Here is a 13,379-nt window from a genome sequence, read left to right on the forward strand (position 1 = left end):
CGGCACAGAATAAAATAGAAGAGCCTGCGTGGCCAGGCCTACTTCATTTTGGCTCCTTAATCTTAGTCCAATCCAATGCTAATTTGGTCTGTCTTGATAGATGTCCTGCCTGAATCTTTGATTTGATGGTATACTTACAATGGAAGTTCTCGAGATCAATGCTATCCTACAGAATACGAGGAAATGAATTTTCTTTTATATACTTTTTCGTCAACTTTTCCATATTTTTGTAGTTATTACTCTGCAATTTGGGGTCAAAACAGATCCAACAAATCAACTAAAAGAAAAACTGATTTGCTATATTTGCCTATATTTGTTGACGATGCAAAAAGGTGGAAGATGGTTTGACGATGAAGGCAAAAGTGCCTCAGGAACTTGTATTCATGGCTCATTTGTCGTGATCACGAATTAAAAAAATGTAATAAATTTATATATATTTTTTAAAAAACATTTTAAATATTAAGCATTAATGGACATACCAAAAAATGCCAGCAAACCATTGACGTGGGTGGCGGTAACCACTTAACATCAGTTGAACCGCGTGTTCGTCGTCTAAAAAATAATGTTTTTAATGAAAACAAACAACAAACAAACAAACAAACAACAGCAGCTTTCCACACGTACATTTCCTTAACATCTGAACAAAATAAAGGCTCGGAAAGGGAATAAACAAACATGTCCAGAGTAAGGAACGTCTTTCGACGCTCCCTGCGCGCCGTCAGTTCTGCCCGTCAATTATCACCGCGTTACAGTCTGAATACTACCACACGACACGATACCTCACGACACGATATCGTATTGACATAGTACGACTAATAATAATTAATTTTAGAAATAATAAGCTGACTTCAATCAACGAGAAGTTGGTCCTTCTGTGAGATGTCATTCAATGTTTGACTATTGTAGCTTGTCTTTGCAGAGTTAGTTGTAGTACATCCCAAGGTGAGCTTTCTGGTAAAGAGCCCTACTGCCCACAATTTAATACGACATACAAATATCAATAAATAATAGTTACATACTAATCATGCCCTTGTGGTGATGGTGGCAAAAATACTAAAAATTGTTTTTAATTAAATAGTAAAAAACCTTTATTAGTTAACTAGCTAACGCCATGTGGTTTAAATCGCGTGGTTCCTGTTCCCGTAGGAATATGGGGACAATATTATATAGCCTATAGACTTTATCGATAAATGGGCTATCTAACACTGCAAGAATTTTTCAAATCGGACCAGTGGTTCCTGAGATTAGCGCATTCAAGCAAACAAACATACAAAAAAACTCTTCAGCTTCATAATATTAGTATAGATATGGGTATATTCTCAAAAATGTACATTTTAAAAATTCGTCTGGAAATAAAGGCATTTTTAATTATGTTTTTGTAATGATAAAAGAACTAGGTATTAGATTAGCTTCTAACCGACAATAAATCGAGAAAAGCAGAAAATTAATACGGCAATTTAATTATATTAATAATTTACGATGCGATATCGTGTCGTGTGTGTAAAATGTCCTTACCGCAGCGTACTGAACAAACTTGATGATTGGAACCTGTTAAAACACTTAGCCCGACCGACGAAAGTGCTCTGACTTTGATGGAATCGAACACGATGCCCTTTCGGGAATCCATGTTTGATGCGCATCTCTTTGAGATTGTTTTCTTTTTTTTTTTAACCGGCAAAGACAAAAGGAAGTTGGTATGCAGTATGCTCGATTAGGTACTCACGTATTTACGAGGGGATGACTAAAATTAAAAATTCGTTAGCTTACTTGAAGGGTTAGCTTACTAGAGTTTGTGACGTCAAGACAATACTTGATTCTACTGAGAAAAGTCTTCAGTTGCTTGTTGCGTTTTTTACGTAATGCTGCCCCTCTCATACAATATTATTTATGTTAAGTGAAATGGTATTGAATACTGATTAGATCATGGTCATCTAATATTTTAATTTTAACCATTTTTCTTTGAATTCTTCCCAATTTTCTTTAAATTTTCTTAAACCGCGGCAAACTTTCAACAGTGATACGAATTGTCACCCATCCTATCTGAAAAACACTATAATGTCAAGATACTCTCTCCTCTCCCACATAAGTTTTGGTGACATTCACTACGAATACACAACATATATTATAAATATTCTGTCTATACTAATATTATAAAGAGGAATAATTTTTATTGATTGCTTGTTTGTTTGTATGTATGTATTGAATAGGCTCCGAAATTAAGGTACTAATTCAAAAAAATATTTTTCTATTGGAAAGCTACACTATCCTTGAGTGCTAGGCGATATACCTAATATATTTTTACAAGAAAATTAAAGATCCCTTCTAAAACTCTAAAAATTTAATCCAATAACGTAGGTGTAAAAAAATTACTTAAAATATTGTTTACATCGTGTGCGGTACAAACAATATTTTAGGGTAGGTGTAGATCAGTGGTAGGGTAGAGGGGTAGGGTAGGGTACGTGTAGGGTGAGAGTTGAACAGAATAGGGCAAAGCGAAGCTTGACCGCGTCCGCTAGTCTATTATAATATCTGAAGTGTATGTTTTGTTTCACAGATGCTGTTCATCACAACGCAGGGCACAGACTTCGCTTGCACAGACCGAGCCGGAGACATCGAGCTGCGAATGGTAACTACTTACTAGAATACTATGAGCTCATCAAAAAAAGTCATATTGTAAACTACAGTTCGTTTAATGTAGAATGGTGCGGGTGACAGTTCGTTAATTATGAACGTCATACCCCACCATACCCATGCTATCTGAAAAACACTTAATAGCGTGCGCCCGCAATTCCGGTTTTTACAAGTCCCGTGAGAACTATGGATTTTTTCGGGATATCTATTCTCTTGTCCTCTATTTTGTCCCATAGTTTAAGTCCCATTAAAATTTAATTAGATTAAGCCGTTTTAAAGATTAACTCGAAAAAAACATACAGATAAAAAATTTGTATTGTGGTATTGCGGCCGTGATAGCCCAGTGGATATGATCTCTGCCTCCGATTCCGGAAGGTGTGGGTTCGAATCCGGTCCGGGGCATGCACCTTCAACTTTTCAGTTGTGTGCATTTTAAGAAATTAAATATCACGAGTCTTAAACGGTGAAGGAAAACATCGTGAGGAAACCTGCATACCAGAGAATTTCTTAATTGTCTGCGTGTGTGAAGTCTGCCAATCCGCATTGGGCCAGCGTGGTGGACTATTAGCCTAACCCCTCTCATTCTGAGAGGAGACTCGAGCTCAGCAGTGAGCCGTATATGGGTTGATAACGACGACGACGATTGTGGTATTGTGTAAATATCTTCAAGACACTTGATAAAACACAGTTATTTTGAGATCACAGAGAGACACGTCAATTTTATCTCATTGATAGTACCGTGTGGGGCTCATCTCCCCCCGAGAGTGTGGGGGGGTACGGGCCTCGAGGCTTGGCTACTTGCTCGAGTAAGACGTGGGGGAATTCGCTCCCCCGGTTATTTCTTCCAGCATCTGAGGCATCTTGGCCTATGAGTTGATTTTGTTTCTTCAGTGTGATCCTCAGACTAATTAGATAAAGACCTGCCTCGCAAGACATTATTTTTCTGTCAAAGTATATGATCAACGATCTTATGCTATTATAAACACTGTCTCTATAGAATCGATGTTTCATAGTTTACAATCGTGTCCCGTCGGTTAAAAACCTCCGTAAAAATACCTTTTTGTGTAAAAAACGAACAAAAACTGCTAGTTTAGTATAAGATATGTGTGAAATATAAGCTCGTTCTCCTTAGAAAATGGCAGAAAATTTTGTTCGTGAATTTGGGTGCGATACTAGTCCTTATGTATTTAGTCTGAGGTGTGATCAGTGCCCCTGTGCGGACTGCGATTCCTCGCTAGCTGGGACGGCGTCTAGCTGTACTGGATAGTAAAAAAATCCTATTTACAATGATCTCTGCTACCTGTCAACAGATGGCGCGCTACGCTTCGAGACTGGCCCATTCAGCAAGAAGTTGGAACTGAACTCCTCGGGTCGGATACATTGCAAGGTCGCCGGCGGCACGGCGCCCACCGTGCAGTGGTTTCTGGTAATGTCATATCATTCGCGTAGCTCCCATTCCATTCGGAATGCGGGGATTAAATTTAGCTTTTGACACTTCTAAATAACGTGGCTTTGTATTGGTAAAGGAAATTTCAAAATAAATTCAAATAAAAAATAATTTCAATTTCAAAATAGAGTAATACCAGAGTATCCAATACCATGAAAGGCACATAATTACAATCAATTCATGTCCGATTGCAAGCAATGGTGAGGTCTGGGCTAACATGCGTTTAAACATTATTTTCTTCGGGAACAGAAATTTTAAAATGAACTTTATATAACTTGATATTTTCTTTGTGACTCATTTTTACGATACAAATCATAATCAATAACATTACCAATTTTCAAAACTCCTGGAAAACTTTTCACAAATGTCTTTTTTTGAGTACCAAATGACAGACGTAATATAGAAGACGCTGCAAAAGCGCCATCTCTTACCATAATCCACCAAAACAAAGAATTTTGATATACGTCTTTATTGCAGAACGAGTCGGACCCCCTGCCCGACGGTGTGACGTCATCGAACGGCACGCTCATGGTGGTGGAGGCCAAGAAACAGCACAGCGGCAACTACACGTGCCGCGCCACCGACGGCGATCACGTCATACACGCTAACATCACTCTAGACGTCGTGGGTAAGGCATAATATGTATTTTTGAAGTAAAACTTCATTACGTTAGGTTTTAAAAGCGCCATCTGTAGTAACACTGCTAAACTACGATACAACACAAGTAAGCCCAGGCTTAGATTAGTCTTAACGGTATGTACTTTTGATAAGGAAGTTGACTTGATTTTTTTTTCAATCTAGTAGAACGACAATGAACAATTTAATACCCTTTTAAAAAAATGTTAACTAACCCATTGTGAAGTAACTAGTAAAACAAGTCCTACCCAAGAGATGGCGCTTCTAACCGCTACTAACTTTTAAGTTTCTCTTTCATGTATTATTTTATTTTTGAAAGAACTTTTTACTTCAGTCCCTTCCTGTTCCTTCCTTTCCCTATACTTAAGAGTGGGTACAACAGGAGAGAGAGAGAGAGCGCTGAATGGAACCCATGATATTTCAATGTATATTCGGGTTTACCGTAGACGTAGAGCTATTGAAGCCTAGATAGCCTATTGAAGACTGTCTTACTCTTCTTGAAAAAATGGCAAAACCTTGGCAAGAGATTTTTGTGTGTTAGATTGTAGTATTTTTGAGTGGTGTGGAAGGCGGTCGATAACAAATAAAGCAAGAAGTATAGTTTCACGTGGAATCACTCACAAATTATTATAATAGATTTATTTAAAAGATCAGTTTAAATTTAATCTGTGAAAAGGTTTTGTACGTCCGGGACAATTTTCGGTTGAAAGTGATTCGTATTACTTTATAAAAGTTGTTCTAATTTTGTGTTTTTTATTGTTACAGTGGCACCGCGCGTTTTAGACCCAGCTCCCGACCAGCAGATGCACGTGACAGTCGGTCAAACAGTGTCACTGAACTGTATAGCCACCGGCGACCCCGCGCCCACCACCCACTGGGACAGGAACCTTACCATTTTGCACCAACAACGTAAGTGATAAGCATTGTACTGTTAATCTACACTACAGGTTCAGGATATAGGCTCCATAAGAATCAAACAATCACCTCTAATATATACCCTAAGGCTTAGGTCTTTATGGACCATGAAGAGAAGATTTCTAACCTAAAAGATGTGCCTTCAATGCGATTGGTAGGCCTAAGGCCTAGGTTATAAATTATGGGAGATTGTTTGATTCTGGAATGATCACTATGAATAGCTTACAATCTGGAATAGTAAAGCTTACCCGGTATCCACACGGGCACGGAATATGTATATAAAACTGCGGGGCGTAATTAGTAGTACAATAAACAAAGAATCAATATTTTTACAGAAGATGGCGTTGAAATCGAGGGAGGAGTGAACGCGTCGATATCAAGGTGTGTATGGAGGAGATATAATAGTCGGTTTCAAAGGTAGTTTTGGGTTTTAGATATGAGAGTACATGAAAACATTTTACTGTCTCAGAGTGGTGCTGCTGAACAACGGCTCGCTGCTGATCCGCAACGCCAGCGCGCGCGACGCGGACCGCTACGGCTGCACGGCCGGCAGCCTCGCCGGGCTGGCGCGCAACGAGTTGCTGCTCGTCGTGCATCCCGGTAACTTGTGTGTGCGAGTGCCGCTGCCGACGACGGCTCGCTGCTGATCCGCAACGCTGCTGCAATTGCTGCTGCTGACAACGGCACGCTGCTGATGCTGTTGCTAGATCCATCGACAAACATTTTTTAATTGAGTCCTCAACCGCGCTACAGAAATGCTGGATATGACGACAGAGGTCAGAGAAAAAGGCTTATAGCTTGGCAAGTTCGTTGATGACACTCCCATGATATGCGGGCGACTAGGAGGGAAGGACTGCGCGCGTATGAAATCGTGCGCGTGGGGCATCGCTACCCGGCCCTCGCGTAGTAGTGTTACGAACGAATTTGCCAAGCTTTAGTTTGTTTGTTTATTAATCAATATATGTGTATAATGTCGCCCGCGCACCTATTTAGCCTATATTTTATATTTCTGTTACATACCGCACATCCCTGTAGCGGGCGAAGATTCAGAAAAGCGGTTTGGTAGCATATTTCTTGTTCAATGGGTTTTTTTATTTTACCAGATGTTACTAATTTGGCTTTTGTAATGTTCAGAAGGTGAGCTCCAACCGGCCGAGTCCACCGGTGTGGCGGGTAAGGCTGTGCTCGTCTCCATTTCCGTCGCGGGCGCCTACATGATCCTGGTGCTGGCGCTGATGCTGTACTGCAGGCGACGCCGGCTGAAGAGACGCCAGCGAGGTCAGTACTACAATCGACAAGTTGAAGCTCCACTGTGATCTCACTTGCTAGGTGATTGTATATCTCAGTGTACGATTCAAAACGTGAACCACTAGATCAAGTGGCACTGATTTTTACGTTTATGGGATCATCTGACATGGTTATTTCATAAAAATGCTGATATTTACATCATTGTAGATCAAGTGACAGTGATTTTTCGATTTTGCGAAATATCGAGCCTAATTTATATAAGAAACTAGCGGAAGCCCGCGACTTCGTCCGCGTGAAACTCGATGTAAACTTTCAACTACCCCTACCCAACTCTACCCCTAACCTACCCCTACCCTACCCCCCTACTTTTTCTGAATTTTCTTTGCTATAAACCTCACGGAGCCCGAGACCTTTCCAACGAATGCAAAACCGTGGAAATCGGTTCGTGCGTTCTGGAGTTATAGCGTCAGGAAGGAAAACCCGGCTTATTTTTATATAGTAGACATAAATCTAACATCTTTCTACGATCCGAGAGAGCTAATAATTTGTAATGGTATAATCTAGAGTTACAACTAACATTAGTTCTGCTTTAAGTAACTTATCACAAATACTAAGATGATATTTGATGAAGAAGATATATCAAAGATATGACCAACAAGTATATAAGTAATTGATGTATTGGCTTAAGTAGAGTAGAGTAATAACAACGAAATTGTGTTAATGCCCACATTTACAAGTTAACAATCTCATCTGATGGTAAGTGAGGATACCGTCTAAGATGGAAGCGAGTATCTTGTTAGGAGGAGGTTGAAAATCCACACCCCTTTTCAGTTTCTACACGACATCGTACCACCAGCCAAAAATCTCCATGCTGAGATCGTTAGTTAACAGAATATAATAATACATTTTTGTATAGGTGAAAAGATGGAGTTGGAAATGGCAGAAGGGAGGGAGAAGTTGGTAGAAGATGGAGAGGAAGAGAAGCAGAAGGTGACGCAAAACGGTGCGCCCGCGCAGAACGGCCGTCTGCTGCCGCATGATCGAGATAGTGGTAAGTTTTTGTCTTTTTATTAACACGCTTTTGTTAGCTTTTTTTTTTAAAAAAAATCGAATATATGCCATATCTTTTTGTTCTTTTTATAACCAATATTTCCATTCCCCTCCAATTTGTCGGAAAAAACTGTGTTAAGAGTGGGTACGCCAATAGACCAATGGGGCGGGGTTCAAAACCACCACCGGGGTGATGTCTCTTTCAAAACTTCAATAAATGAATTTTGAATTTTTGAAAGTGTTTTATATAGGTATGCGAACAATTTAACGAAGTTTCGCGAACTACCCTTTTTCTATGATTTTTATACTGCAGGCGCAGATAACTCTGAGGTGTCTGGCGTGTCCCGCGCGTCCAAGAAGTCTGGTCAATTTGACCAGCTCGCCGTGCCTCGGACCCTACTGACGGAACAAATCACACTTGGTGAGTGAGCTTCTACTTCTTTAACTTCTGCACCGACTTCTTGTTGAAGTAAGAGTATTCATTTGCACTCTCTAGATGCTAATATACACTGTGCCTACCCTAATTAAAACCGAAATACCGACAATCTAGTTTTAAACTTGTGCTTGACTACAGTTAAACCTGATGGTAAGCATTAATGTGGTCTAAGTTGGAGCGTGCTTACTTAGAAAATGCCTATTCACTCTATAACGCCTCGTTATAATGCCTAGGACACGGATTAGCTCCGTATCGCCTTGTGAACCATTCAGTATTCTTTATATGAAACTCCAGCTTTGAAGTCAAAGCACACTAATAGGATACGTAATGTAAACCACTCACCTTAAGACAATTTAACAGCTCGCCGGCAGCGCGCTTATAACATTTCGTATAGGCCGAGAACTGGTGGACATTTTTCGCTTTTGGGTCTCGGTTTTGGGTCCCAATCCTAGTTGACTATGCCTAACAATAATCCTGCCTATTCTTCTTAACTGTTTACTCTTGGCAGAGTGATCACTGATCGTGCATTGCAGCAATGAGCGACGCTTTCTGTGAAATGCTTCTTCACTTTAGGCGATTGGGTGCATTATGGAAACGCTCCATCATTTATTCATGTGTTGCAGGCTTGACTAAATCCGTCCAGCGATTTGGAGATCTGCCTCTGATTCTTTTGTCTTCGACTTGACTCTGCACTACCAATCGTTCAAATGAATCTTGATTTTTGGGCGCCAAAGAACTTTAATGCCTATAGTTCTTAGTAATATGTTTTTTAATATTGCCAGGTCGCGGCGAGTTCGGTGACGTGATGCTGGCCAAGATAGACATGACGCAGATCAGCAAGTTGCGCAGCAAGGACGAGGATCTGGAGCCGCAGCTCAAGCCCGTGCTCGTCAAGGCTTTGACTACCAAGGACGAGGTGACAGGATTTTTAGTATATTCAACTATCAGTCCAACACAATGTTCCAATGGATTGGTGGACTTTGGGTGGAGTTATCACAACAGTGATGGTGTAAATAAGAGGGTATTTGTTATTGGTTGACTTGAGTTCATTTCACGCGCGAACACCGTCACGCTGCTAGTCGCGTTAGTGACTTTTTGCGATAATGTTTTATGTTGTAATTAATCATAAAGTGTTAATGAAGTAGGAAAGGATCGTTTAATCCAAGGTCACATGTCTTGGGACTTGCTTGAGGTATTTCCTCTGCGACAAAATGATGGATTAACTGAGGCTTAAGGTTGTCTCCGAGGCAAAGTGATCACCATCATCTTCCCAACTTCAGGCTATTGTTTTACATTCTTACCTTATCTCTTATCTTCAAAGGTGCAACTGGCCGAGTTCCGCCGCCAGCTGGAGCTTTTCAGCCGCGTGCGCCACGAGCACATCGCGCGGCTCATCGGGCTCTGCAACGAGGCCGACCCGCACTACATGCTGCTGGAGCATACTGACTGGGTGAGACTCGGCATCAGTACACCTAGGATGTGTCAACAACATAACTGGCACTGACACAGAAAATATCATTCTCGTTACGAATGTTCATGAAGAGAGAGTGATATTTTCGATTTCGCCGCTTTTGGTCAACCACAATAATTATCTTTATCGGCACGAAGTATCTATTAGCGCATATCCTAGACCTAATTGTCTCTATTCCACACATTAATTTAGTAACGCTCCTATAGACAACAAGGCAGTAAGATCATGCCGCTTCATTATCAGCCGATGGACGTCCACTGCTGGTCATAGGCCTCTTGCATGGACTTCTAAGCAAAACGGTCTCGAGCCGCCAGCATCCAGCGGCTCCCTGCAACCCGCTTGATGTCTTTGGCCCACCGGGGTCGGGGTCGCCATTCCAGCACTTTGGGACCCCAACGTCCATCGGCTCTTCGAACTATGTGGCCTGCCCATTACCACTTCAGCTTCACTACTCGCTGAGCTATGTCGGTGACTTTGGTTCGTCTGCGGATCTCCTCTTTTCTGATTCAATCACGCAGAGAAGATCCAAGCATAGCTCGCTCCATTACCCGCAGAGTGACTTTGAGCCTTCTAATAAAGCCCGTAGTTAACGAAGACAAGATGCCAGTGATAACCTACGGATCCGAGTCGCTAACATGCCTCTTAGAAACCTTGAAATTTTTATTATCTCAAGTGTCCAACCTTTTTAATTTGGCCTGCAATTATACCAATTGTAATTTTTCAGGGCGACTTACGTAGCTTCCTCATCGCGACCCGAACACCGGAAGAGAACGAAGAGTATATCAATAGAGTGGGGCCTTTACACGGCTTGCCAGCCAGAGACAACACCATCCACCCCCTGGCTCCCCGCCACCGACTGGCGCTGGTCGCCCACCTCGCGTCCGCGGCCGCCAGGCTCGCTCACAAGAGACTCACTCACAGGTGAGTGTGCGATATCAAGTGTCTATATGTAGATGTGCGATTGTATCTGTCTACACAAGACTTCTGGTGCGGTAACATATGAAGCAAGGCCTGGCGCACTTCGCGTTTTAGAAAAAAAAGTACAAGTACCGGTGCCTGTAGACACATGGCACGTCGATTCTCTTTCTACAAACGCTAACGCTTTGAAAACTGTAAAACAAAATGTATGCGAATGACAGATCCTATCGACAATTTGATCTCGTGACCTGTCGTTAGCAAATGTCATTCCCATTCATTTTTAATTAAGAATCGAAGAATAATAGGTATTAAGTATTTTGTAATCGAAGACAACTCTAACGTTGTCAGAATAGATACAATAATAATGAGATTTGTAGATGGCGGTAATAAAACGGTAGGCTATTAATTTTGTTCGAACTGAATTGTGCTGTATTGTGTAGTAGCGAGAGTCGCTATTTGTTTAAATGACGTTGCGGAGTGAACCTTCTGTACTTGTACCTGTAATCTGTGACGAAGGCTAATACAGTCTATGTATAGCTTGGCTTGAGCCGGGATAGCCCAATGGATATGACCTCTGCCTCCGATTCCGGAGGGTGTGGGTTCGAATCTGGTCCGAGGCATGCACCTCCAACTTTTCAGTTGTGTGCACTTTAAGAAATTAAATATCACTTGTCTCAAACTTTGAAGGAAAACATCGTGAAGAAACCTGCATTCCAGAGAATTTTATTAATTCTCTGCGTGTGTGAAGTCTGCCAATCCGCATTGGGCCGGCGTGGTGGACTATTGGCCTAACCCCTCCCATTCTGAGAGGAGACTCGAGCTCAGCAATAAGCAGAATATGGGTTGATAATGATAATGATGATAGCTTGAAAAATTCGTTCTTAACACTCCCGATGCCCCGCGCGCACGTCGTCATACCTCTGCCGTGCAATCCTTTCCTCTGTCGCGCGCGTACGACTTCACACCCGCGCAGTATTTCCCTCCGTCGCCCGCATATCATGGGAGAGTCATCAACGGAATTGCCAAGCTATAATGATAGTTGTATTTGCACAGAGACATAGCGGCGCGGAACTGCGTGATCACATCTAAACTGCAGCTCAAGCTGAGTTTCCCCGCGCTCACCCGCGGACCGAACTCGCACGAGTACTACAAGCATCACGACCAGGCAAGCTATAATATCTAATTTAATATTGTTCTTTGTACATTAATTCTGTATTAATTATAAATTGTTTTTTTATTGAGAAAGAATTTATGGAACTTAAGCTAACTTATCCTAAAAACTATACAAATCATGCCCACGTGGGATTGTGGCAAGAATACTGGCTGCATTTCCGCGTTGAACAGCCAGGCTGATCCTTTGCGCAAAAAATTATAAATTATTTTATAATAATTATTAGATATCTAGTTCGGACTACTTTATTGTTTTAGTCGGGTGCCAACGATTTTTGGTTTTACCGCCCAAAAATCGTTTGTACTCGACTGGATTACTGGAGTAGTGCGAACTAGGCCTTATCCTTATCCTTAGTGCATGCTGTGACAACCAATAAGTGGGTGTGCAATAATTGCCGTAACTTATATATTTCTTTATATTTTATTATAAGATTTTATTGTAACCTATTGGTGTCCTGTTTAAATAAATAAATAAATAAATCTCTACCTGTTAAGTTAAGTAATGTCTTGCTACTTCAAATTCCAATATATTTATATAAAAAACGATCAGTTTTAAATATACAGTACCTACTTACTTACTAATATAAGTATGTATAAGAATCAATATTTTGTATTAAAATATTGAATCTATAGAATAAAGAATGTCCAGAATGAGTCTTTACAAGCAGCATGGCGAGGCCCAAAAAAAAAAAACGTCACGCGTCTCCTTGACATTCGCATTTACAAACTTTTTTCATAATTTGTATTTCAAAATTTAACACTAACAACGATTAAATAGAAATTTAATATAATAATCAATAATTACCAATGAAAAAACAATTAAAATATTTAAAAACACAAGACGCAATTTTTCTAGAATAATATTGAAAATTACTGATGCGTAGCTTGGTGTCCTACTGACTCAGGAATGTATTCATTTTTGAATTTTGAAAATGGAACGGTTACGACACCATCGTGTTCCGTGCGCTCCATCTGCCTAATATTCTTTAATCTGTGATTGAATCAATATTTTGCATTATTCAGGTGATTCCACTCCGCTGGCTGCCATTTGAAGCTGTGATGGACGGAGAATACTCGACTAAGTCTGACGTCTACATGTTTGCAGCTACCATTTGGGAGGTAATGTATATTTATTCCTACTTTTCAAAATGACTGTAAAATCACTTTTTCAAATCTACATAAAATAAATAAATAAAGGATAACTAGAATTAAATACAGGACATTCAAAATTTTTTTTTATTAATATTAGTTTTAAACTGGTTTAATTTCAGTTTTACAATTGCATAATAAAGATGTGGACAAGTAAATTATAAAGTAACCGATTTCAACAAAATACACACTTATTTAAAAAAAATATGTTTTTTTTTTCAAAAATGATTTTTTGGCCATTTTTGATTTATTGTAAGATTTTCGCTATTTCTGTAACGTGCTGGGGCCAAAATGGCCGGTCTCCTTCA

At 40.4% G+C, this 13,379-nt stretch overlaps 1 protein-coding gene across 2 annotated transcripts in view; it reads left to right on the top strand.

Moving 5' to 3' along the window:
• Positions 1 to 13,379, top strand: part of LOC112058087 (tyrosine-protein kinase-like otk) — a 66,515-nt gene that overhangs the window by 44,874 nt on the left and 8,262 nt on the right. For both annotated transcript variants that reach the window (XM_024098764.2, XM_052886722.1), the window contains 14 exons: positions 2,555 to 2,626; positions 3,942 to 4,057; positions 4,556 to 4,706; positions 5,480 to 5,623; positions 5,965 to 6,010; positions 6,099 to 6,229; positions 6,764 to 6,907; positions 7,794 to 7,928; positions 8,241 to 8,348; positions 9,146 to 9,279; positions 9,685 to 9,813; positions 10,559 to 10,755; positions 11,806 to 11,917; positions 12,946 to 13,041. In XM_024098764.2, coding sequence (XP_023954532.1) covers positions 2,555 to 2,626; positions 3,942 to 4,057; positions 4,556 to 4,706; positions 5,480 to 5,623; positions 5,965 to 6,010; positions 6,099 to 6,229; positions 6,764 to 6,907; positions 7,794 to 7,928; positions 8,241 to 8,348; positions 9,146 to 9,279; positions 9,685 to 9,813; positions 10,559 to 10,755; positions 11,806 to 11,917; positions 12,946 to 13,041 — 1,715 coding nt within the window. The remainder of the gene's footprint in view (positions 1 to 2,554; positions 2,627 to 3,941; positions 4,058 to 4,555; positions 4,707 to 5,479; positions 5,624 to 5,964; positions 6,011 to 6,098; positions 6,230 to 6,763; positions 6,908 to 7,793; positions 7,929 to 8,240; positions 8,349 to 9,145; positions 9,280 to 9,684; positions 9,814 to 10,558; positions 10,756 to 11,805; positions 11,918 to 12,945; positions 13,042 to 13,379) is intronic.

The sequence above is a fragment of the Bicyclus anynana genome, chromosome 18 (genome assembly GCF_947172395.1).
Source record: "Bicyclus anynana chromosome 18, ilBicAnyn1.1, whole genome shotgun sequence".
Lineage (NCBI taxonomy): Eukaryota > Metazoa > Arthropoda > Insecta > Lepidoptera > Nymphalidae > Bicyclus > Bicyclus anynana.